Source organism: Panthera uncia (genome assembly GCF_023721935.1).
Source record: "Panthera uncia isolate 11264 chromosome A1 unlocalized genomic scaffold, Puncia_PCG_1.0 HiC_scaffold_17, whole genome shotgun sequence".
In the NCBI taxonomy this organism is placed as follows: domain Eukaryota; kingdom Metazoa; phylum Chordata; class Mammalia; order Carnivora; family Felidae; genus Panthera; species Panthera uncia.
Window position 1 is genome coordinate 106,843,878 of NW_026057577.1, and position 25,965 is coordinate 106,869,842.

General features: G+C 48.4%; 1 protein-coding gene across 3 annotated transcripts in view; it reads right to left on the reverse strand.

The window, feature by feature from the left end:
* The window catches only part of LARP1 (La ribonucleoprotein 1, translational regulator), a 53,564-nt gene extending 36,176 nt beyond the window's left edge, over window positions 1-17,388 (reverse strand). For all 3 annotated transcript variants that reach the window (XM_049647938.1, XM_049647937.1, XM_049647936.1), the window contains exon 1: window positions 16,479-17,388. In XM_049647938.1, coding sequence (XP_049503895.1) covers window positions 16,479-16,920 — 442 coding nt within the window. In that variant the 5' untranslated portion in view covers window positions 16,921-17,388. The remainder of the gene's footprint in view (window positions 1-16,478) is intronic.
* Window positions 17,389-25,965: the final 8,577 nt, after the last annotated feature.

The window sequence follows — 25,965 nt, forward strand, 5'->3', positions numbered from 1 at the left end:
GCACCTGGGTGGCTCAGTTGGTTGAGTGTTTGACTCTTGATTTCGGTTCAGGTCATGATCTCAGGGGTTCATGAGTTCAAGCCCCGCATTAGACTCTGTGCAGACAGTGAGGAGGCTGCTTGGGATTCTGCCTCTCCAGCGCACATGCTCTCAAAATAAATAAATAAATAAACTAAAACAAAACGAAAAACCTTCAGCATCGGCAATCCAGTCCCCTTTACCTGAGGGCTAATCCAAGGTCTGTTGCTCATCCCCAGCCCTCCTACAAAGGGAAAGGGGGTGGCCAGTGGCATGTAAGTGATACACTTAGAAGGGAGCCCCATTTTACAGTCTGAAAAACTAAAGCACAATTGTGTGTGTGTGTGTGTGTGTGTGTGTGTGTGTGTGTGTGTGGTGGGGGATGAAACCAGGCTCCTAAACATCTCAGACCTGCCAAGGAATGAGGTTCCTGCCACCCAAGTGGTCTGGTGTGAAGCAGGTACATCCTTGCAATAGCATCACAGGGGCAGGGTGATTTGACAAACTAATCAATTATTTACAGATGTCTAAGTCCCGACCTCATCCAGGTCAAACCATATCCCTCTCTGCACCTACTGTGGCCTAGCTCCTCTTTTCTCCACTGCTGACCAGCCTCCACTGGGGATGTACTGTGGGCTTGGGAGCACCCCAGAACAAACCCAAGTGAAAGTCTCTGCCCACCCCACACAGGTCTTCTTTTCTTTTCGTAATCTGGCTGGTTGCAAACCCAAGCAGTAAGCTGTTGGAGGGCAGAGGAGTGTGGTGGAAAGAGCACTGACCTGGGCATCAGTGTGCTTGTGTCTGAAACACTGCATCCCTGCATGACCGCCTCAGTCAGTAGCTTCCCCGATGTGGGCCTGCTTTCGTCAGCAAAGTGCGTGGTGTGTGCAGACATATGCACGTGGTACGTGTGATTTCTGGACTGGGCTCAGTGCTCAGATCAACTCCAGGTGCCTGCAGGGGGCAGCGAAGGAGTGGAGGCTTCAGAGGCGGAAGAGCTGGGGTGTGTGTGCCTGCCAGCTCCTCAACCTCCATCATCCGTAAAATGTTCTTTTATTATCAAGGGCTGCTTTGAAGATTATAAGCAGTTAAGTGCCCTTGAAAGCCTATGTTTCTAAGTGGGGTGGGAGGGAGAATCCAGCTCATGAGATAGTATGATCCCATTTTTTAAAAAGGCTTGTACATATATATATATATAATATATATATATATAATATATATATCATACATATATGTATCACTCCATCAAAATATAGAAACGTGCTTTCCAATACAACAGTCGCTAGCCACATGTGGATACTAGCACTTGTTATGTGACTAGTCCAAATTGAAAAGTGCTTTGCGTGTAAAAGACCCACCAGATTTCAAAGACTTAGTACAAAGAATATGAAATAGTTCACTAATAATTTTTATGTTCATTGTATGTTGAAATGATAATCTCTTATTTTGGGTTATATCATTTAAATTGTCACCTGTCTTTACTTTTCTAGAAATAGGACTACTAAAAAATTTAAAATTATATATACAGCTTGCGTTGTATTTCTATTAGGCAACACTGGTCTTAAAGGATGTGGTTGCTTAGTAGTGTTTATGGTGGCTCGTGGACATTTTTCAACAATGAATTGGTGTTGCTTGAATAAGCTAAAAAGATTTTCCCTTTGAAAGAAGTTAAAAGGCCCAACACATAATAGCAGTTCCCATCCCCTTTGGGAAGAGCCAGAGAGCCTCCCGGTGCCAGTAGAGGGCCGCCTCCCACCCCCCAACGGGCCCAGAGGCCATGCCTGAGAAACCACAAGGTCAGCAGGGCCCTTTCCAGCAGGCTGCACGTGGCCTGACAGAGCTGAAGAGGAACCTCTCTGGGGGAAGAGGGGCCAGGGCTCCTCTGCAAGATCAGAAGTTCCAGGGCCTGGCTCACACCCACTAAAGGTGGCCAGGGAGCAGAACTGGGAACTCCAGGCTGGGCCACTGGAGTCCCGAAGAGATTCTTGCTACCTGAAGATTTGTGTGGTCCTCCCTCTCCCAGAAACAGTTTTCCAGGTGAAGTATGTATACTTCTGTGGTCTGGAAGAACACAAAGTCAGATGCTAAGTACTGCAGAACTGTGGAGTCAGTCTGCCATGGGCTGGAATCCTAGCTATGTATAAAACACTGCATGGCCTTAAGCAAATTACTGAACCTCTCTGAACTCTTCTGTTTTCTCATCTGTAAAACGAGGATTATAACTCCAGATCCCACAGCACTGTGGAAATGAACCTAGACAATGAATGAGATGGTGTGGTGGCTCACAAGTTTGATAATCATGTCAGGAGTGGAGGGTCTGGGGCAGTCTGGCCTGGCTCCCTGGCCCATCTGTCCTCAAGGCAAGCTACTTATGAGGCAGATTCTAGGACATCTGGCTAAGCCCAGGGACATGATAAAGGCACATCAGTGATAGATGAGCAAAGCATTCATAACCACAGGACCCAATCCCTTTTTACAAGTCAAGAAATGAAGGTCCAGCCAGGAGAAACAAGAGAGCAGGGCTGAAAACAGAACTTGGACCCACAGACTTTGCTCTGACCCCACCCTGAAGATCTTACCTGAAACAAGAAAGCCACTGCAGTTTCTGACAAGAAGTCGGAACAGAAAACTGTGACACTGAGAGCTCGTGTCGGGCTTGTTCCCCATCCCCAGGCCCTGCCACCCCTGCCCCAGAGCTCCTGATGGTGCTCCCATGCCATTCCCCCACACTCTCACTCCACCTCCACCCTGGGGCATGGAGCCTGAGACAGGCATGGGGGTGGGTGGGGTGGGGAGCCGCCAAGCGTGGCAACACCAACACCCCTCCCGGCCCTGCGGCCCTGCAGCCCAGAGACCCAGAACCAGGGGAATGACCTCTGCCTGCCTCAGGCCATCCTCTTCTTATTAACGGGCACAATACAACAATAATTTGCTTTTGGACAGACGAGAGGAAGTAAGAAACAGCAATCAGAAAACTTCCTCTTTAAAGTAGGCTAAGCTCAAAGGAAAACAGTAAAGTAAAAAAAAAAAAAATCAGGCCCGGTCACCATGCCATCCTCCATGCCTTTCCACCTCTTCCCTGGACTTCTGTAGAAGTCTCCAAGCAGTCTCCCAGCTTCCGATCTGGCCTCTCCCTGCCCACGCACCCCCCCCCCCATCAGTCCATTCTGCATAAAACAAAGTAACCCTCAGGCAGAAATTGTATCATGCTACCCCTCTCAATGCTTTCAGAACAGGATCCAAACTCCCTAAGCTGGCCTCCCAAGGCCTCTTGCTTCTGAGTTTTTGAGCCTCTCACCTGTCATCCACACAGGCCTCTTGGTCCTTTCCTTGGAGAACTCTGAACTCATTACCACCTAGTACTTGGCTGTTCCTCCAGGCAAGAATACCCACACCATGCTATCAATCCCATCTTGGCTCACTCACCCTTACAGGCATTCCCTGATGCGGAGTTTGAAGCTGTCCTCAGTCGCACATCCCCAACACTTCTCTAGCACACTGCCTTACTCTGTTTCTTTCACGGCCCTTACCGCTACCAGAAGCTGCCATGTAGTATTAAAGATGGCTGCAAACTGACACTCCTCCCACTGAAAGGCCAGGCCCATGACTCCTCTTCATTCCCAGCAGGATCCGTAACCTGTAACATCACGCCACGGTAAAAGTGACGTTGTGCTAGTTAGTGCTCAGGTCTGGGACCTCAGAATACTGACATCTACTTCCTGTCTCTTGGAAAGCTCTGTCTGGGAGCATAAGCCACTGCACAGTAAGTCATACTGCTCTGAAACCAGCACATTGGAGAGGGCACCTGAGAGCCCTCCACTTCCAGCTAAACTCAGACTTCCAGCCATCCCTGCCTCGGTACCAAAAATGCTAGTGAAGCTTGGTGGGCCCTCCAGACCAGGACAGACACTACTCTAACACTGCCATACAGAAAAGAACCACCTGGTTCAGCCCTATCCTAATCCCAACCTACACACGAATCGAGAAACAAAATGGTTGTTTTTTTATGTTACCAAGTTTGGGGTGACTGGGTAGGCAGCAATAGATAGCAAGAACCACCCCGTTGGTTTACTATGTCTCCCCACTAGAATGTAAATTATGAAGGCAGCTCCCTTCTGTCTTGTTCCCATCAGTATTGTCCTGGTCTAATACTCAGTAGGTTACTCAAATAAATGTGTTGAATGATTTTCACTTTGGTGGTAGCCAACTTAGTTCCTTTCACACAAAAGAAGGTTAGGCTCAAGCCCTAGTGTTTTTCTTGACTGGCCTGATGATTCTGAATACTCAGTCTCTTGAGATGGGCCAGCTTCCTTTCCACTGAGCCAGTTAATACTTTGACCCCAGCCTCCACCAGACTTTGGTTCTAAATCTCAGGGCCAGAGCAGGGGCTCTCAGTAACAACCCGGTGTAACCAGGTACGAGATGGCAACTCTTCTCAAGAACACTTCTGTCACCAGATGTGCCACTACTGTGTTTTTTTGGTATGTATTTTTTAAAGTTTATTCATTTATTTTGAGAGAGAGAGAGAGAGTGAGAGAGCGCATGAGCAGGATGGGGGCAGAGAGAGAGGGAGAGAGAGAGAATCCCAAGCAGGCTCCACACACCAACAGTGCAGAGCCCGATGTGGGGTTCGAACTCACAAACCATGAGATCATGACCTGAGCTGAAGTCGGATGCTTAACTGACTGAGACACCAAGGCACCACCACTGTTTACACACTACTATGAATACTCACAACCTTCTGGGGCAGCTCATCTTAGCCCAGCATTTTCCAGAAGCCTAAGGCAGAATGCCTCATGTCTAGGCAGAAAAATCCCACAGCCCTGGCCAAGCTCTCAGGATTAACACTAAAGCCGGTCCAATCAGGTGAGGGAAAGCAATTCCCTTTAGAGGAAATCTTTCTCAACACACTGTAGTCTTCATCTCCAAATTGATATAAAGAACTTAACCCTAGCAGGAAAGGACCTTGAAAGGTCTTCAGGCTTAACCACTTTCATTTACAGAAGAGGAAAAGGAAGTCCAAAGAGGTTCATCAGTAGGTTGCCCTAAGTGTTTTAGCAAGTAAGTGAGCCAAACAGCTGGGACTAAGAAGGCTGGTCTCCAGTTTCCTGCCCAGAGTTCTCTATTCTACCCCTACTACAGCGCTCACACCGAAAATGGTATGAGAAGCAGGCCTGCCTTGGTGAAGACTCTCTCCAGTGTCTCTGCCCCCAGCGAGAATTCAATGCACCAATGACACACCAATGATTCGAAGCCAGGATCTTTTTCCTTTTCCATCTGAGACCTAGTAACATCTGCCTTAGCCGCTCCCACACCTACACAGTGTTTGAGCTGGAAGAGACCTTAGAGATTGAGATTAGATTCCATATCTATTTTACAGATGGAGGAAAGTGAAGGCTCAATGGGACCTAACATAAGCCAGTTTCCCCATCCCTTAGCCCTCAGACAGCTTTCTATCACTGCTCTGGAACGTCAGGACACAATACCCAGTGGTGTCCTGGGTACAGAGTCCCCCTCTAGGGCCTCCAAATTCTGCCCTAGGCCTTAAAGTCTTCTCTACCTTCTCCTCTCAAACTCTTCTCCCATAAGGATGTTCTTCAATTTGCGGGCTGGACAGACTACTATTCTCCCTACTTTGTATGATGAAACATACAAAGTCCGGGCCCACAGGCTACATGCTGGTGTCCTTGTCTAAAGTGGAGTAGGTACTGCCACTGGACAGCAGTCATAAAGGAACAAAGGTTCAGTGTGGCTAGATCTTCTCATTTATTTCTATAACAGCTTATTTTTTTTAAGTTTTTTTATTTATTGGGTGGGGGTGGGGGGTGGGGGGGAGAGGAGATGCAGGCTTCCCCGTGCACCAGCAGGGTAGGGGTGGAGAGAGGATCCCAAACAGGCTCTGCACTGTCAGCACAGAGCACAGAGCCTGATTCGGGGCTTGACCTCACAAACTGTGAGATCATGACCTGAGCCAAAACCAACTGAGCCACCCAGGTGTCCCATAACAGCTTTACTGATGTAATTCACATGCCATGTTATTCATCTATCTAAAGTACAAACAAAATTCAATAGGTTTTCTTTGTTTCTTTGCATGTGGAGTCTACTCTCTTAAAGAGAAGCTCCAAATTTCTAGGTTTCCAGATATATTTTCTTGATTTTAAAATATAGGTGATTAAACTTTTTAAAACACAAGACCAATCAAAACCTGTCAGTAGGCTGGATTGGGCCTGAGGACATAAGGTGAGGAATGCCCATTGGTGACTTCTGCCTTTCAGGATGTAAGTCCCAAAATGACAGCCCCTGAATTGTCTACCCATGGATTTCAGGGCCTGACACCTATAAGTACTCAAAAACTTCTGAATGAACAATTCTGGGCAAGTACTCTGCAAATTTGCAGCTGCAGAGAGAGCCCTACAGCACATTACCATCCAACCTGTTTAAATATTATCACCACATCAAGAAACTCAGTACCTCCTATGGCAGCTGATTCCACATGGGGGCACTGCTGCTGGAAGTTATTACTTGACCCTCTACCTCCCACCTGCCATCAGAGCTCTACCCATAGGGCCACAGGAAGTAGGTCTATTCAAATGCTGTATTTCAGAACCGCCAGCATTTCCACCCACCCCAAGCTTTGATTCTTTGGGAAAAATAATCCTAGCTCCTTCAACCATTCCCTCCTCACAGAAAGGTGCATGCATCCCAGTGAGCTGCCTCCTCTGTGTGTTCCTGATTTCCTGTCTCCCTCCCACATTCCCTAGCAGCAGCATCTGGCTTCCCACACCCAACTCTGTTCTCACCGCGTCCAAACTCTACCCCTACACTCAGCTCCACTTCGGAGAAAACCTAAGCCAGGCTATTCCATGCACATAATTGGTATCTCTTCCTCATGCTGCTGTTAATACATACACAGAGAACAGGAAAAGCAGAGGCCTCCACTCCCCCATTCACCCCTAAAGCTGGAGAAAGCCATCAAAGACAGAGTAGGGGGCGGGATTTCACTGCAAACCACATGAGTCCATTTCTTTGACATTCTACTGCTAGTGCATTCCTAAGCACCACAATTGTGGGCTTCTTGCTACAGGATTATAACCCCCACGGACTCCTTGATCCCCCTCTACCAGAGTTGCCTGACACCCCAAGACAGGGTCTGAAGAGCTGGCTCTAAGAAATAGCATGGGCTGCCTTCCCATGTATGCTCAGGACCCAACAGAAGGGATCAAGGGGCAAAGGATCCAGGAAGACAGAGAAAGGCTGGCTTTGGCACCTGACTTCTGTTTCCAGAGGACAACTTAGGTCAAAACCAAGTCCTCAACACTCTCAGAACTATCACTTCTTATTATCTGCCAGGCTCCGGCTAAGCTCTCATGTTCACCTACCCCATTTTCAGCAAAGACTCCAGCACATGAGGACTCCAGATATAACGCCATTGACTGAAGCCTAAAAGTTACCAACCTGTCTAAGGACACCCAGTTGCTAAGCGGCTGGGGCTAACGCAAACTGTGCCTGACGGACTCCCAAGGCTCCATTCAACCACCCCATTCTACTTCTTCCTCCAGAAGTGGAGTGAAAACTGAACCAGAGTGGGAGCCAAGAGGCTTGGGTTCAAGTCTCTGCCTTTCTCTGAACTGTGATTTTGAGCAACTCCTACTTCCTTTCTAGGCCTGAGGTATATAGCCTGTAAACGAAGGGTTTAGATTCAATGACTTCTGGGGTCCCTTCCAGCTCTACATACTCCTTCCTCTCACAAAAAAAGGAAAGGAAATCCCAGCCCCTGAGAGCACAGCAATGGGGTCAGAGTTGACAACTGGACACTGGGCTGGGTGAGCATCCTCAGGGACTCACTACAGCAGCCTATCTGTGGGCAAATGCAGACCCACTACTCCCAGCACAAGTCTAAAAACAGCTGAATTAAGCTGAAGGGAGGTGCCTCTAAAGGAAAGAAACTTCGTGCATGTGGCTATCTGTGGAAAAGCCTGCAGAGCGGCTGACAGCAGGCGGCCTAAGCCTAGGAAGTCCTGCGTCACGGGCGCCTCCCCTGGTGGAGATGGGAGTTGCCACGCCACCTGCAAGCCTGTCCCCTGCCACTACTTCCGGCGCTTCCTCCTCTTTCTGCTTCTCCTGCTGCATCAGTGTCAAGCGGGCTGGTGGCTCTAAGCTCAAGCATGAGCTCAGCTTAGGCCAGTATATCAGAAACTGTGCTTCTTCCGACAACTGAGATGCATTCCAGTAGTGCGGCCTTCTGAAAGGTCAGAGAAATCCCATAAACTGGAGCTGCTTGCTCCCTACGCCTAAAGGATGACAGCTGATAACTGCCCAACAGTTAAGGAACGACTTGGGAATCTGCTCCCTTTTGTAATCTGGGAACCTTGCCCCAAAGGATCAGGCAGGAAACCCCAAACCATCTATTCTTAAGAGGTTCTCATGTGGCCAGAGTAATCTTTCAAAAAAAAAATCTGACCATGCCACTCTCTCATTTAAAATCTTTGATGACTTTCCAGGGCGCCTGGGTGGCTCAGTCGGTTGAGCATCAGACTTTGTCTCAGGTCATGATCTCACAGCTGTGTTCGAGTCCCATGTCAGGCTCTGTGCCGACAGCTCAGAGCCTGGAGCCTGCTTGGGACTCTGTGTCTCTGTCTCTCTCTGCCCCTCTCCTGCTTGTGCATGCTCTCTCAAAAATAAACAAACAGTAAAAAAATAAAAATAAACTGTTCTCTGGTTCCTATAAAAAATAAAATAAAAATTTAATGGCTTTCCACTGCCTTCCAGTTAAAATCACAATTTATCTAAATCATCTACAGTACAGCCACAGGGAATTTACTCAATTCCCTGAACCCCAGGGCCTTTGCTCCACCAGGAATGAGCTTTCTTTCTAGTCTTTTTCTCAAATAACTCCTATCTATCCTTCCCATTTCAAGCGATTTAGCCACTGCTTCCTCCAGAAAGAATTCTCTGACCTTGATTGACTTGAGTGCCCCTGCTACACTCCCAGAGAATCTCACCACCTTCTTACACAGCACCTTCCATACTGGATTGTGAGTGCATGTGCTTCTCTCCCAGCACAGATTTGTTATTCACCACGGCATCTTCTCTGCCAAACTCAAAATGTGCTGTGAGGCTGTCAAAGTAAGAGATTCATCCATTCATTCACTAATTAAATGTTCCCTGAGCTGCCTACTATGTGCCAGTCATGTTGTAGACGCAGGGATAAGCAGTAGCCAAATATCCAAGTCCCTGACTCAATGGTGATTAAGGGTTTAAAAAGAAAAACGAAGCAGGGTAGGAAGGATGGGGATACAGAGTACGGGATGGAGGCCTGCTGTTTTATACAGGGTGGTCTGGGAAGGCCTCTCCATCACAGTGTTACTTGAACAGGAACCTGAAAAGAGTGACGGTGGGAGCCATGTGGCTGAGGAAAGAGCATTCCAGAACTAAAGCCCTAAAGCAGAGCGTACACAACCTACTCTAGGAAAAGCAAGGTGCAATGCTATTGGAAGGGAAAAGTGGCAAAAGATAAGGTTAGAGCACTGGGGCGGGGTGGGGGGGGGGATGGGTGGTGTGGGAAGCCACATCAAATGGAGTCTGAGAGGATACATTCAAAGGACTTGGAATTTTATTCCACGATGAGAAGCCATGAGAGGATCCTGAGCAAGAGTGACAGGAGACCAGGTAGGAGACCACTGCAGCAATCTAGGTGAGAAGCAATGTCGTATGGATCAAGCTCGCAAAAAAAGAGATGGTAAGAAGTGTTTAGCTATGGATCCAGTTTCTAGGAGCCAAAAGGATGTACTGGTAAATTAAACAGGTGGCAAGGATGACCCCAAGACTCTCAATCCTAGCAATTAGGAGGATAGTTCCTTACTAATTTCTGAATCTCACTTTCCTCATCTGTGAAGCTGGGATAAAAAGATAACCTGTTTGGCAGATGACATGGGCTAGAACATGTCAGGTACCCAGTAAGTGGGGACTATGGTATCACTATTAACGATCTTGTGATCACCAGGAGCTTAACTAAGCTGGTGAAAAGGAGAGCAAAAACCATACAAAGCCCGGGTGGACCATTCATCCAGAAGGTTCCTGGCTATGGGGGGACTTCAGTTCCTCTGAGAGGGTTGCAACTTCATTTTCAAGTACAGAAGAGAAAAGCCTACCTTGAATTACTGGAATGCATGTCTGGAGAGTAAGGTGGTTACCACAAGTACGGAGGGTTATTACAAAGTGCCCTATAAACAGGACCTCTGATGGAGGGGCTCATCTGGGTTTACTAACAGTACCTCATACTGAGATGGAGAAGCCCCTAACATGTGACAGATTTAGATGGCTGGCTTTACAAAATTCATCAATAAAGACCCACGCTCCTCACACCTATACCTACAGCTTTGCCAGTCCAGAGGTACAGCCAACAGAAAGGTAACAAGTCAAGAACGTCCCTGGAATTCTCAGATAATCCCTCAGGGAGACACCCTAGGCTATCTGCCACAAGTCAGCCAAATGGCCCTGGTAACTTCTGCAAATAGTGTTGCTTGAAAATTAAGCTACCTCCTGATTATCCATACTCAGTTAGGAAAGTCACGAATAACTCCTCAGATGAGGTCACTGAAACCACTGTACACGTATCTGGCTTTGGAATGCATCTTCTGGAACATAAATCGCTTACACCTGTGTGGGACATTTTAACTAATGAACGAGGCTACCCCATACTTTTATTAATTTGATCCTCGAAACAACCTCAGTACAGAGATTAGTCCCATTCTGTGTGTAAGAAAAACAGAGGTTAGGCAAGCTAAGGTCACCAAGTGAGAGAAGACACAGGGACTCTGCCCCTGTTCAGATTTAAATCACCTCTCCCTCTGCTCCTTCACCTGGCTCTTTCCTATGCTTTCATTAGCCAGGTGTCAAAACTTACTTCCTTTCATGAACCCCCAGCAAGGTAAGGCCATCCTCTCTCCTGACCACTCTGTCAGGTAACTCTGGACTAGCCAGGGGTGTTTGTGAGCCCAGACTGAGGCACCTGTAAGCCCTCTTGAGGCCCCAGCACCCTAATTACCCACTTTGTGAGCTTGTCTTGGATTTTGCAAACAGGGGCACTCCCATCTGCCGAGCTCTCCATTTTAAAGAGGTTTTTGTGGTTTCAGGCCCGCTCCTCCTCCTCTCCCTGCCGGCCTCCCTTTGGGAGGGAGTGAGTGCTGAGTAACAGCTCTAAAATGCTTACTCTAGCCTAGGTCCCACAGCAGTCAGTGGGTGGGTCAGCCAAGAGACTCCACCCCTCAGGAGGTCTAGGGGTCAGACTGCAGAGACCAACCCTAGCCTGACCAGGGAAAGGTCTCCTTCCCCAGGCAGGCACTCACTGCCCAGAGAAGTATACAACTCAACTCCCCACCCCCTACCTTCCCTTCAGAGGGTCCTAACTGTGTGCTTTCTTTAGAAGAGAAAGAAATTTGAACTGCAGGAAAACAGCTTTAAACCCTCATTCATGGAGGCTAACCTAGCAGTTCTTAGCCAAGGGTGCACAATATAAACAGTTATGGAGCTCATCGCCCCGACCAGTAATTCCTTAATGGTCATCTAAAGTGATCAGATTTCCTCAGTTGTCACCAAAGTATCTTCTTGAAACTGTTTCAAATCAGAATCCACACAATGCATCTGACTGATGTCTCAAGTCTTTTTGTCTGTTAACAGTTCCCTTTTTAAAAAATGTCATTTATTGGTTGTTTGTCCTGTAGAATCGCTCACGTTCAAAAATTAGATAACTGCTACCTCGTGGTCAATCTGTTCCTCTACGTCTACACATCTACAGTTTTATTGGGTTGGGTTCAGTTCTTTGCTGGGGGGAGATTTTCATAAGCAGTGCTGTGTGCTTCCTAATAGGGTACTACAAGGCACATAACGTCTGCTTGCTCCGCAATGTCTGATATGCACCCCAAGTGATCCACCGAGGTTCGTGAAGCCAGAAGAGTCTAGCCCTCTCAGGACTTGGATTCAAAACTGGAGTTCTTAACCACCACAACAGACATACACGTACACATACAAAAAGCTCTCTTTTGGTTTCTTTCTTTCATGCGAAACAATTTCTTGAAAGAAAGTTTTTATGATACTAAAAATACTGTGAAGACATTTAGACCTCATCAGATTCCCTCATTTTTAGATGAAGAAACAGAGGCAGAGAAAGCATGGGGGTGGCTGGTATCCACAAGGCTGGTCACCAGCAGAATCAGAAGTGGAACAAGCATGCTTAATAATGGTCATCACTTATTATAAAAAGTTTTAAATAGCAGTTACTGGATAGGCAACACTTATTAGATGGTCTGTGCCTGGCATCATACTAAGGGCTTTATAAACGTTATCTTCCTTAATTCTCAAAACTCTTTGAAATAGTTAATTATCAATATTCTCATTTTGAGAATGAGAAAATAGTGGCTCAGAGAGTCTGAGTAATTCACCCAAGACTGCACAGCAAGTTAGAGGCAAAGCTCAATATATACAAATATCAAATCATGATGCTGCATACTGGAAACCAATATGTCCATTATACCTCAATTTAAAAAAAACAGCAGCAGCTGCAGCAAAACACGTAAAGCTGGGACTCAAAATTGCAGACTGTATGATTCCAAGGCAGAGAGAGCTCGTGCTTCCTCCCAGTCCACTTCTCAAGGTGGGGAGGGAAGAGGCCAAGGTCTGGAGCTCTGATGCTATGCTGAAAACTGATACTCCAGATCCACAGAGATGCCCCACCCTAGTGCAACTAGGAGGGATCTGGGAAAGGGCCTAAACCTAGGAAGAAAAGTAAAGAAAGAGAGTAGAGGTTTATTTGGGGCCAGCTCAGTGGGGTACAGAATCCCTGGGGTTGTCCTGGGTTAGCTGGGATCGTAAGTCTTCTTTATTTTGTGCCATCAGTTAGCTGCACTTCAAAGGAACACACACAAAAAAGTGACGCCCAGAACATAAATACTCAAGGCTGAGACTCTGCCTAGGCTTTCCTTTACAGTCAAGAAAAAGACCACAGCACTGCTTAATTTTCTTATGACATGGAGATGAAGGTGCCACACAACCAACCCACTGATTCCCCCTGCTGGGGTGGGTAGAAGCTTGTGGTGATGACACGTTCAAGTCTCAACCCACTGCACATGCATTAGCCACAGCAAACTTTTAGTTCAGTTATAGCCTATCCCCACTGCCCTGAGAGTACATGGACGCTCTCCCAAAGGTAGCTTTTAATGAAAGGCAAATAAACAAATTAAAATTTATTTTTAAAACATGCATCATACCACATTCCAGAGCAAAAAGAGCCAATTCTTTGGGTCAGCAACCTTTAAGATTATCCATGATATGCCCTTTGTGTCTGCGGGTAAGCAAAACTCCATTTTAAGGAGATGGGTCCCATGTATTTCACAGACTAGTGACACAATACCAGAAAAGGAAAGTACTGCATTGTCCACTGCCCTTATCTTACAGGTGGAAAAAACGGAGACCCAGAAAAAGTCCTGGAAAGCCCCATAGTCTCCCAGTCTCCCAGGCACTGGGCTACCACCACAGTGAATGATCACAACCCCAGGAAGCAAATAAATCATAATTTAATCCCTCTTATACAAATGGAGCTCAGACACATAATGGCTAAGCAACTTGCCAAGGAGGCACAACTACCAAGTGGTAGAGCTGACATTTGAGCCAATGCAGTTTTAACCCCAGAACCTTTGCTATGCATGTATCATTTCCCATCCTGCTTCTCTCATACTCAAAATTGAGTTGTGGCTAGAAGGAAAAAATTTTAAACGACTTCAAAATATTCTAGGGGAAGGAAATACAAAGAGCCAAAATGCAAATCCTGACTTGAAAACTACAAATGTAAGATGTGGAAGCTTAAACCAGAATAGAAAACAGCACAAGAAAGGGGGATATTGAAAAACATCTTTTATTACTAGTTACTGCATGTGTCCCTTAAAGAACTAAAACACTAGCATCTGAGCCAAAAGGAGGGCTAAAAATAGGCATTTGCAGCAAGCTTTGGAAGCTTTTAGCTTTGCTTATGAGGCACTCATTTCTGTAGACTCCCAAAAACATATGCATCACAGAACACACAATTTCCCAAGACCACACTGTGCACTGGTGTCACATTTAAACCTGTCCAAGCTGCAAATAAAATCAGGGCTGAAAAAATGGCCTTAGCAATCCATGTGGAGTCTAAAGAAAGGGCCACCATCTAACCTTATCAGACAATTCAATCACAAAATTCTCCCTCAAAAAGCACCCAAGCCCTAACAACAGAGAAGCTACTGAATTAATTTAGAGTTAGTCTGTCAAAGACTAGTCCAAAGGTTCAAAAACGGATGAGTAGACAAAACACTTTCTTGCCTTATGATTCCAGAAAAACAAGAACAGAACAAAACTCCCAGACTCAGAATTGTGCTTTGGGCACTTAAAGCAAGTTGGCTTCTCCACTCCAAGGAAAGGCAAGATGCCAGCCAAGCTGTCTTCTTCCCACGATCAATAACTCCAGTGACGCACCCTATCAAGGGCCCCTGCACTTGCACAAAATGCCAGCTCAGGCACCCAATACCACCTGATGTCATGGCTGATTTAAAACCCACAAGGCAGGTTCACCATTAGCTAAGCAGCAGCAGCCAGGGTGAGTAGCCCCATTTAAACTTCTGAAGAGTGCTCTCTCCTGGGGATGATTATACCCCTTTGAGTTTAAAGAGGGGGGAAGGACCAAAGACTGTCTTAAAAGTTGCCTTCCCTCCCACTGTGGGTGGATCGGGAGGGATATGCAAGAAAATGGGAGGTTTCAGCACTGCCCTTTGCATAAGAGGGTTCTGGAAGGGAAAGGGGGGAAGGGGAGAGGGCAGAAGGAAGAGAACACAGTTTGAGGTACTATTAGTAAACCTCAAATGTCCCCTCCTCCAAATGAAGCAATCTTAAAAGAAATAAAATTGCAACATGACATTTTCAGAATTGGCTGTTCTGGTTTCCCTAGGACTAAGGGTGATTCTAATCCCTTGAATGTGAAGGCATTAATCTCCTTCTTCAACTTTCCCCATTTTGATGGTTTAAACCAGTCAGCTTCAACCAGCGACTACAGAAGAGGAACACTGAAAAAGCAGTAACGCTACGGCCACAGGCCGTCATTATACTACAAGCGGGTTTGGACACTGGTCCACTTCAACAGGACCCAAAACAGATCCGCTGTGCCTCTCTACGCGCCGGCAAAGGGAGGCGGTAGGGCGCGCCCCCCACCCAAGCCGACGATGAGTCTCGGCAAAGGGAGGCCCAGACGAGCCTCCAAATTCTGCACCGCCTCCCCGCCCCCCCTTCCCCACGCTGACACGGCTCCGCCGGGATCTCCCAAGGGGCCGGGTCCTTAGGACCGAAAATCCGAGCGGGGAGAGGGAGGGCGCGGGGAGCGCCGGCCGGCAGTCATATGCCGCTCCCCGCGCAGGGAGGCACCACGTTGTCCCGGCTGCGGAGGAATGCCGGGAAGGGGGGCCGCGCACTCACACTCGCGCACACGCACAGTCCGGGCCGTGCCGTGCCGCGCCGCCAGCCCGCACCCGCCTTCCACCCCCAGCGCGGCGGCGGGCGCCGAACGCACAGGCCCAGCGGCCGCGAGCAGTCCGCGGGCCGGCGGCGCGGCGCATGGCGCCCAACTGTCACCCGCCCGCCCAGCCCGGCCACTCCCTCCCCCGTCGCCACACGCCCCTCGTGTCGCCGCATGCCCCTTTCCTCGCCTCACATTTTCCGCCAGCCCCTAACTGCATCCCCGCACACTCGCCATCCGGCTCCCTCTCGAGGCGGAAGGTCCCCGGGATCGGGAAGGGAAACCACCGAATTCAATGACACGTTGGGTTTCCTCTTCTCATCATTCTCCCCGTAACCGACCCCTCAACCCGTCACCAATGGCGATTCTACCGCCTATAATCGTCTACCAGAGAACAAAACTTGTTAACTTTTAAATCCCGAATCCGTGTGGTCGGTATCAACTCATCACCCGGCGCTTCGCTGCCCATGACATATGCTCATTAAACATTTACAACATGGGGACGATCGCAACGCTACCAAAACGGGGAGCATGGGGCGGGGTGGGAAAAGGGGCTTCCCAAGAAGGGGTTAGGCTAGAAACCGTCCTCGACACCCAACACGCGGAGGGAGGGGGGTAGGTGGGCCCTTTTCACCGAAACCAGCGCCCACCCTCTCCTGGCGAGGTAGGCCCGGACCACGCCGTTGCCCACTAACCGCCGAGGCCCAGGCGGTGGCCGCGGGCTCCCGAGGGCTGGGCCCTCCGGCAGGGGCAGCTTCCCGAGTATGTCGGGAAGGAGGGCACGGCGACCCAAGAGGCAATTAAAAAAAAAATCCCGAGTCACCACTACCAGTGGCGGACCCCCGGGCCCTGAAGGCCGCTGGGGGAGGGGACGCCCAAGTCCCCGGAAGAGGTCCCTGGACCCAGGATAGCAAACAGGGAGACCCACCTGGAGGGGACTGTCCGTTCACCGTGGCCAGGACCGGCGGCAGCGCGTTCTTAGTCCACGGGTTCACCTTGGGCGGAGGGGCCTCCACGAAGTCACGGCGCCCGGCGCCCGCGGCTCCGACCGCTCCTCCACCAGCTCCCGGCTCGCCGCCGCCGCCCTCCTCCCCGTCGCTGACGACCAGGCCCTCGGCGCCGGGTGGCTGCGGCGGCCGCGGGCTCTCGCGCTCCAGCTGCCCGGTGCCCTCCTTGTGTGGCTTGGCGCAGGGCGGCCGAGATCTCCGGGCGCCGCCGTCCGGCTCCCCCCCGCCGACGTCGTTCGCCCCGGGTTCGCCCTTGCCCTCGGGCGGCGGCGGCGGCGGCTTCTTCCTCACTAGACCCCCGTGCTCTTCGGCCTGCAAGAGCGGGGCGCCCCCCGGCAGCAGCGGCTCCACCTGAGTGGCCATCTGCGCGCCCGCCCCCCCGGAGAAGCCGGGCGCGCCCGAGGCTGCCTCCCCCGCCTCGAACTTGGCTTTCAGGGCACCCGCGACGCCTTCCTCCGGGGCGCTGGGCCCCAGTCCCTGCGGAGAAGGGTCGGGGTTCACGCTAGGCGCGGCCCCCCTCGCGGTCGGATGCAGCCGCCGTAGATCCGAGGCCCACTGGCGGGGCGGGGGGGGGAGGAAGGCCCCCCACTCTGCGGTCCAGGCCTCCTCGGCGCGCGTCCCCCCCCGCCCGTTCCTCGCAGGGCGCCCCCACCCCGAGCCCGGCAGGCTTCTCGTCCCGTCCCTCCCTCCCCCCCGCCGCCGGGGCGGCCCGGGCTTCCCGGCTCGGGGGCTGCAGCAATATGGACGGACGGGGGAGAGGCGCGGCGAGCCGAGGCGACCACGCGATCCGCGGCAGGCGGCGGGCGGGCGCGCGCCTCACGACGCGGCGGGCGAGGGGAGGGGACGGCGCCGCGGGTACGCGCCCGCCGAGGCCGGCCCTCGGCGACGGGCGGGCGAAGGCGGCGGGAGCGCGCGCGCACAGCCTCGCGGTCCCGCCCCTCACCCCGCCCCTAGCCTCTGACTCCTCGGAGCACCTCCCGGGCTGGGGGGTGAGGGGTGCTCCGACCGGACGGGGGCGAGCACGTGCCTGATGCAATTCGGGAGGGAGGGCTTTGAGGGGGGCAGGAGAGGTGGGTGGGGGAGGAGGGGGAGGTGTCTTAAAGGGCCAGCACGTCAGAGCGTTCGCAGGTGGAGCACATGGGAACGGGCCACGCGGCCGACCCGGCCTGCTCGCGCTCTTTAGGCTGGGTGCACCGAATTCGGGAGAAGGAGCCATTAATGTCATCCCGGATTTACAGAGTGAAGGAGAGGGGTGCCCATCCACTTCGAGGACGCGCCGACGCCGCCAGTTCCCTGGCGCCCCGCGGGCCTGGCCCCCCGGGCCCGCCCGGGTGACCTTGGGCGAGTCGCCCTCACCTCTCCGGGCCGTACTGGGCTCCTCCCCGCGGCCCCGGACGGCCAGGACACTGCCCGGAGTTCGGTTCGACGCCCGGCCCCGAAGGCAGGCCCTTAACCCATGGGGACAAGAGTGCCTACGAAGTGGGAACGGAATTACCAACCCCCAACCTGGCCAGGCCCCCGAAACCGAATATTCATGGGCAGTAAATGTTTTTTTTCTAAAGAATTGCTTAGGGCGGAGATGAACCAAAGTGATTGGGACTAAGATACCTGAGATTTTATCCTGGCCCTGGCCCTGCCCCTTACCAACTCTGCAGCAGTCATTTCCTCAGTGGACCTCAGTTTCTCTATTGTAAAACGAACCAATGGTAAATGACAGTGATTTCAAACTTCAATGCACATTCAATAAATATTTACTAACCTCGTACTGTGAGAACCTGAAGGGTTCTAGGAAAGGGAGTTTGGCAATCAGGCGAACAAGGTCTCTATCCTGGAATTTACACTCTGAGGTGGAGAAAGACAATAAACAGTGCTAAATGCTTGTTTCCTTTCTATGAAGAAAATAACTACTACAGTGGTTGGTTAAACTAAATCAGCTACTTCAGTATGGATGATGAGGGAAAACCTTGAATGCAGATTCCAAATGTTTTCGAATGGAATATGTCTGGGATGGGACCTTGAAACCCGCAAGTCTAACGAACCTCCTTGGATGCTTACCCATCTGGTGGTCCCACACTTCACTTGGAGAATTCCTGGTTCTGACTGGCTGTGATCCCACCACCTCAAGACATAACAGCCTGGAATGTTGGCCATCTTCAAGGCAAGGATTAGAATACATGACCTGCTGGATATGGGAAAAGGCTTATTGAAAAGCCTCTTGGAATTGCCCCAGGGGACGATGCTGGTTGTAACCATGACTATTGGGGAGAGATGCTGTTGGGGGATAATCTGACATCTAGTTCCAGCTCTTCCATAACTTGCAACTCAGCCTCTGCACATTGGTCAGCATTCCAACCTTCCATGGGCACCCCTTTCCTGGTGGTGAAATGGGGGTAAAATTATGCCTAACTTGCTTCTACCCTCTCAGCTTCTGTGAGGGGTCAAATGAGACGTTAGTCAAAGTGCGGTGTAAATTATAGAGTCTGAGGCTGGTGCTTCAAAAGAGGTACCAAGGAAGGTAATGATCACAGGAATCTCAATGAATTTGAGTAGGATTCTTCATAATTGTATTATATATGTCCTTAATCGGAAGGTAAATTATTGTACCTTGCCACTGGAATGCACTATTTTTTATCATACTTAACTGGTATTTCCTGAAGAGGTTATTCACACTAGACCTTCTCTGAACCTTGTTAATAAGGGACATTATGGTCATTGGTCATTCTTTTCTATGTGCCTATAGTTGGAGGTGGAGGGTAGAGGCGCCCCCATGTAACTTGTGAGGGGACCAGGACTGTGTGCACAAGTATCCCATTCACACTACCCAGCCGTCAGTCTGAGCTGAACAAGCACCACCAGGCCTGCTGTTTGAAGGCTGGAGGGGCACTGGGATCTGCATGCCCTGGGCCTGCTCTGCCCCAGAAAGGGGCTCCTAAACACCAGTGCATCATTTTGCAAATAGGAGACCTGGGGCCAGAGACAAAATAAAAAGACTACATCTTAAACTAAGGCTGTTAGAGCTGGAAAAAGGAATCTTAACGATTATTCAATTTCCTTGTTTTGCAGATGAGGGCAGAGAGGTTCAGAGAAGTGAAGTTATTTAAGCAAGGTCACACAGCTAGTTCATGGCAGAACCAGGTCTCACACCTGAATTTCTTGATCCTACGTCCAGTAGCCTTTTCTACATAAAATGTTGGAATTGGGATTTGAATTCAGGTTTTTATTATTTTAATTTAATTTAATTTAATTTAATTTAATTTAATTTAATTTTAGAGAGAGTGTGTGAGCAAGAGAGGGGCAGAAGGAGAAAGAGGATCTTAAGCAGGTTCCATGCTGAGCGTGGAGCCTGTTATGGGGCTCGATCCATGACCCTGGGACCATGACCTGAGCCGAAATCAAGAGTTGGACACTCAACTGACCAAGCCACCTAGATGCCCCTGAATTCAAGTTTTTAAAAATTCCTGACCCAATGTGGCATTCTATATTCAGTTCTAAATGTTAATAATGACCAAAATTAGTAGTTACTTTTACTGAGTAGCAACTATATGCTAGGTTCTATGAGAAATACTTGACATTCATTATCTCACTTAATTCTCACAATAACCCAATGAGATAGGTGTTAATTCTGGCCACAAATAATTATTGAGTCCCTACTATGTGCCAGGCATGCCAAGGCCAGGTAGCTGTTATCTTCAATCACAAACGAAGGTGACTGAAATTCATCAAAGAAAATAAGAAAGTTAGGTGGGTGTCTGGAGTCACAGGCAGCAGCTGAATATCAGAGTGACCTTTTTCAAGGCAATGTAACTTCCCAGACTGTATTCTTACCCCCATACCACACTGTAAGGCCTGCCTCTCTTCCTTCCAATGCAAAATTCACAAGTAATTATGGAGAACCCATCAAATACATAAGCCTAGGGAAGATCCTAAAGATATGGAATCTTGTTTCCCCCAAAAGTAAACTCTAATGGGGGGGAGAGGGGCAAGTAATTAAGCAATAGTTCACCTCAGGCCAAAAAGGAGGTAAGACAAGATTTGCTTTAGGCAGAAAGTGACAAGAACCAAACTAACTTGTGTGGCACCCAGGGCTTCAACACCCCATGTGCTTAAAAACACAGAGACACACAGTGAGAAAATCAAACTTAAAAAATAAAAATTATGGGGGCGCCTAGGTGGCTCAGTCAGTTAAGCATCCAACTTCAGCTCAGGTCATGATCTCACCGTCCGTGAGTTTGAGCCCCGCCTGTTTCAGATTCTGTGTCTCCCTCTCTCTCTGACCCTCCCCCATTCATGTTGTCTCTCCCTGTCTCAAAAATAAATAAACGTTAAAAAAAAATTTTTTAAATAAATAAATAAAAATTATAAAGTGGGTCCAAATACCTATTTGTATTTAATTGTGTGCTTGTTTGCTCCCAGTGCTGACAACTTCCTGAAGACAGAAGAGGCCACATGAGGGACAGATAGCCTAGAGACCTGATTGATAAGCTGCAGACCATCTCCGGCTTTGCTGAATGACTTTGGGCAGCCTCTTTGCCTTCCCGGGCTTCCATTTCTCTCTCCACAAAATAGGAAGCATAATACCTGCCTCTCTGGCTTATCAAGGTGAAGAAAGGTACAGTTTCCATGAAACTTCATTCTTTTGGGGGAAGCATTGGTAAAAGGTGGTGAGGTTCCTTGAGTTATCTGTGTTAGGATGAAAAATTTTAATACACATAGATGTACGGTTTTTCTCCTCTTTCAGTTTGATTTTCCAAAGGACCTTGTGTTTCTGGAAGAACTTGGGCTGTATAACTTATCTTCTGATATCAAGGGCTCCTGGGCTGGAGGCCTCTAAGCAGACCTGGAGGAGTGGGTGGGGTCAGCAAGGGAGGGGCCTTGGCCAATACGAACAGTGCCAGCTGGGGAGTGTTTTTCCAAACTCTGAGAACTCTTGGGTTTTTTGGCACATGCCACAAAATTTATTTCACTTCATGGGAGGAGGCTCAGCCTAGATCTCTTCTTGTGAAGTAAATGCAAACGGCAATAGTTAACTGAGGTGGGATGGCGGGGGTACTGTGTGTTCCCGTAGTACCTCGTTAGCCCCCAGAGCAACACAATTTGTGTAAGTATGATTATTCCCATTTTACAGATGAGGAAGTAGGCTCAGAGGCAGCCAAGCCTCCCCAGGGGGTTAGTAAAAGAGGAGCATGGGTTTGTAATGAAGAAGGTCTGACAGAGAATTTAACTTCCAACACATTCACCACTTGGATGTAGAGACAGGCCTCACCTCAGCCTCTCTCTCCTCCATTCTTCCCCCTTCCCCCAGCCCCACGCCCCTCCCTGGCATGCCTACACTCCTCAGATGGTCTCATGATGAGCTTGTCCACTGATTGTCCCCCGCCTCCCGCTTCGATGCAGCCTACCACACTGCCTGAGCCAGTTCTCTGGACTCTTTCATGAACCGAACCCTGCCTCTGAACCGAACCCTGCCTCTGCTTAACAACTCCCATTCTCGCCCCTCCCTGTCCTGCTGCCTCTACCACACCCAATACCCCAGCAGCAGTAGACCACTCACTGTTTCTTTCCTTCCACAAATATTTATTAAGCATCTACAATGTGCCAGGTACTGCCTAGGCCCTGGACATAGAGAAGTAAGCAAGATACACAAATTCCCTGCTTTTGGGAAGCTCCTGGTCTTACACCCTGTGGCCCCCACGCTTTCCTGCCTCAATTCATGTAAATTCTTTTACTGTGACATTCCTGATCATAGTGAAGTCCTGAGTGTGAATCCCAGCTTGACCGTCTGCTGACTTTGAACAAATATTTAACTTCTCTCTAAGCCTCAGTTTTCCCATCTGTACATTGGAGATGATAATACTACTTATCTCATAGAGCTCTGGTGATTTTTAAAGGAGATAATGTGTATAATTTAATAGGACAATGCTTGCACATAGTATGTAGTAAGTAAGTATTACCTTTCATTATTTTTATTATTGCCAGTAATGCCATTCCATTTCCATTTGTCCAGAATTCTACTTATCCTTCAAGGCTCAACACAAAATACCAACTTTTTCACAAAATCTTATCTAATTTCCAGAACTAGAATAGATTTCTCCCCACTCTTTTTTTAATTTTTTAATGTTTATTTAATTTTGAGAGAAAGAGAGACCACATGAGCAAGGGAGGGACAGAGAAAGACTGAGACACAGCATCAGAAGCAGGCCTCAGGCTCTGAGCTGTCAGCACAGAGCCCGACACAGGGCTCAGACTCACGAACGACGAGATCATGACCTGAGCTGCAGTCGGACACTCAACTGACTGAGCCACCCAGGCACCCTGATTTCTCCCCAGTCTTAACTCCTAGTGGCAATTTCCCTAAAGCATATAATATTGTTTATTTCCTTTCTGCCCTCAATTATGGTTACTTATAAGTATGTCTTATCTTCCATCTAGATTATGTTTCTTGAAGGCAGGGATTGCATCCCATTGTTCTTAGTGTTTCTTATTGTAGTCATCAGTGGTGCCTTCACAGCAGGCCCTCAGTGTATTTTCTGGACAAATGAATGAATGAATGAATGAGTGCAGGATCGCTCCTGATCACATCAGTGTTTCAGTAACTAGAATGATACTGTCAAGGGCCAAGTGCTAACTTTCATGTATACTTAATATATAATGTAGATAATAAATGTTTAGTATAATTATATAAATTATATATATACTTTGAAATGATAAAATATAATGTGAAAATAAAATGTGCTAACTTTAGCAAACAAAGTATTTTAAGTCTAACAAAGCAAAACGCGCATATAAGCCCACAACCCAGAGACACTCACTGGCAACGTGTTGGTGTATTTTCTTCTGGTCTTTTCTCTATGTATATTTTATCTAATTGAGGCAGTACTGCAAATTCAGCAGTTTTATTTCTTGCTTCCCTGCCTTAACACTGTATTATGAGCACTGTCCCCACATCATTTGCAAATGCCCTTCACACAGTTAGTTGTGTCATCTACTGAGCACCTATGGTTTGCTCACATCTGCCCATCTTCTGTTTGTGCCACACTGCATTTCCCAAAGGGCTTTCATGGAGACAAGACAGATGTGATTGTCTCCAATTGGCCGCTGAAGAACTGAGCCTCACAGAAGTTCAGATAAATGCTCTAGGATCCCAGGACAGCAGAATCAGGATGAGAACCCAGGTCACACCCTCTCATTCCAGACCCCTCCACCATCCCACAGGAGATACAGCACACATTGGAAATGCAAACCTCCCACCACACCAGTCAGACAAACTCAGGTAACCATGTTCAATCATTCCAGTGACTGGAAACATCTCAGTTCACGGAGGCAGGTAGAAATTAGCAGCCAAAACAAAGGCAGACAGCAATTTTCCTGGCAACATGACCATAATTAGTCACAAGTACTGAGCTCCCAGAAGAGAAGGGCCCTGACTTAGGGACTAGAGTGGAAACAATAAAGGGCAAGACATGGTCTCTGCCCCAGGGAACAAAATTCCCTACACCAGCACAGTGTTCTGTTCACACACCACTTGCCTGTCCTTTGCCTGTAGCACAGGGGAAAAAAGGTAAAGGGTTTGAGGTCAAAAGAATTAGGTCCAGGTTTAGGTTTGTCTACTTTCTAGCTGTGTGATGTTAGGCAAGTCACTTCACTTCTCTGAGCTTTATTGTTTCCATCTATAAAATGGTGAAAGGAAAATAGTTAGCTGATAAAATTCACTATGCTTTTGAGAACGTTAAATAAACCAACATCTGTGAAAGAGTTTTATAGTCCCAGCTCTGCCACCTTTCAGCCCTGTAACCTCAGGCAAGTTCCTCCTTCACCTCTCTCTGTGTCAGTTTTCTCATCTGTAAATTGGAGATGAAAAAAAGCACCTCCCTTTAGGGTTATTGTGAGGATTAAGTGAGTTAACACATGCAAAGTGCTTAGAACAGTACCTCACAAATAGTACATACTGAACAAATGTTCTCTATTATTATAGTAGCATAGAATCAAGAGAATCATTCTCAAAAATCCCATAAAAAAATCAGAGCAAGTGTCTAATCTATAGATGAGGAAACCAATCCTCAGAAAGATGAGGTGTTTATCCAGAGTCTGATGCTAATTGATGGCGGCTTCAGGACTTCTCTAGATTCCAAATGCAATGCCTTCCTTCTCCAGATAATATTCTAGCTGTTGTAAGCTGTCAGCCTTCTGGCCAATTTCAGTCCACAGGCATGTTTTGTTTGGCCCACACAGTATTCTTTTTTTAATTGAATTTAACTGTGATTAGATGGGCCCAGCACACGCTAGTGAGCCTCAGGCCCAACCCCTCCTCTGGTGTTTGTGACTCCCAGCCAACCAGCCGACTACCCTTATTTAGATCCCTGCACAGGCTGATACAATGCCAGTCACTAAACACATGGTATAGACAAGTTCTGGAAACTAAAGGGGAGGCAGAGAGGAGCACAGGCCAGAGGGACAGGGACGAAGTAGTCAGGGAAGCCTTCCTGGAGGTGTCTGTACTCGAGTTAAAACTTAAAATTAGGGAATGGGCTTTGTCCAGTATAAAGGGGGGGGTGGCAGATTGCTTTACCATTTGGTGACCTTCAGGGATGTTTATGAGTTTCCCTGCCAAGGCTTCCACAGGCCTTTCCCTTGGTCAAGAAGAGAAAAGAAATAAGCTGCCCCTTATCTCAGATGAGGCAATGCGACTCAGGAGGTCCAGAGTCAATACGCATTGTCACTGTTTTTGAGTAATTGATCTGTGTCATCACCCCTGAGTACTCAACACCATGCAGGACACCTGGAGGGAGGTGTGATCACATGAGCTGAATGGAGTATGAAGGATGGCCCCTGCCCTCAATGATAATGATAGCAAGAATAATAATGATAACAGCAGGGTCTGTAGACAGGGGCTTTTTTTTGTTCCGGGTGGCAGTTCCCAAGGGAAATTCCCGAGAATGTGAATAGATAATCCACCAAGATGGAATCTGCCATCAAACTATTTGGGAAAACATTGGGCTTACTTAAGCAACGTTAAATAAATGTTTTGCTCTGGGGTGTCTTGGGGCCTCTAGCATTCATGGTAAATCTCTCAGAAGGAGAACATTCCCCAAACTCATGTGACACAGAGCAAATCTGAGAACCCCTTTTGAGAAACACTGACTCCCTTTCTGCTGGGGTGGTTTCAGACAAAGGGATGTAGGAAGAGGTCTGGACCTGCTGCTATTTCTTATGGAACCTAGATAAGTCCCTTTTCTTCTCTGGATTTTAGTTTTCCCATTAAAAAAAAAAAAGTCTGTAGGTCCTGGAAGTTTCTTCCCATCCTAGCAGTCTTGATAGCAGTTTCTAATGTTTCATACCTCTATGACAAAGAGGATGAGTGCTGGTCACAGGAATGAGGTGGGAAAAGGCTGTGTCAAGCTGATGAAGCCT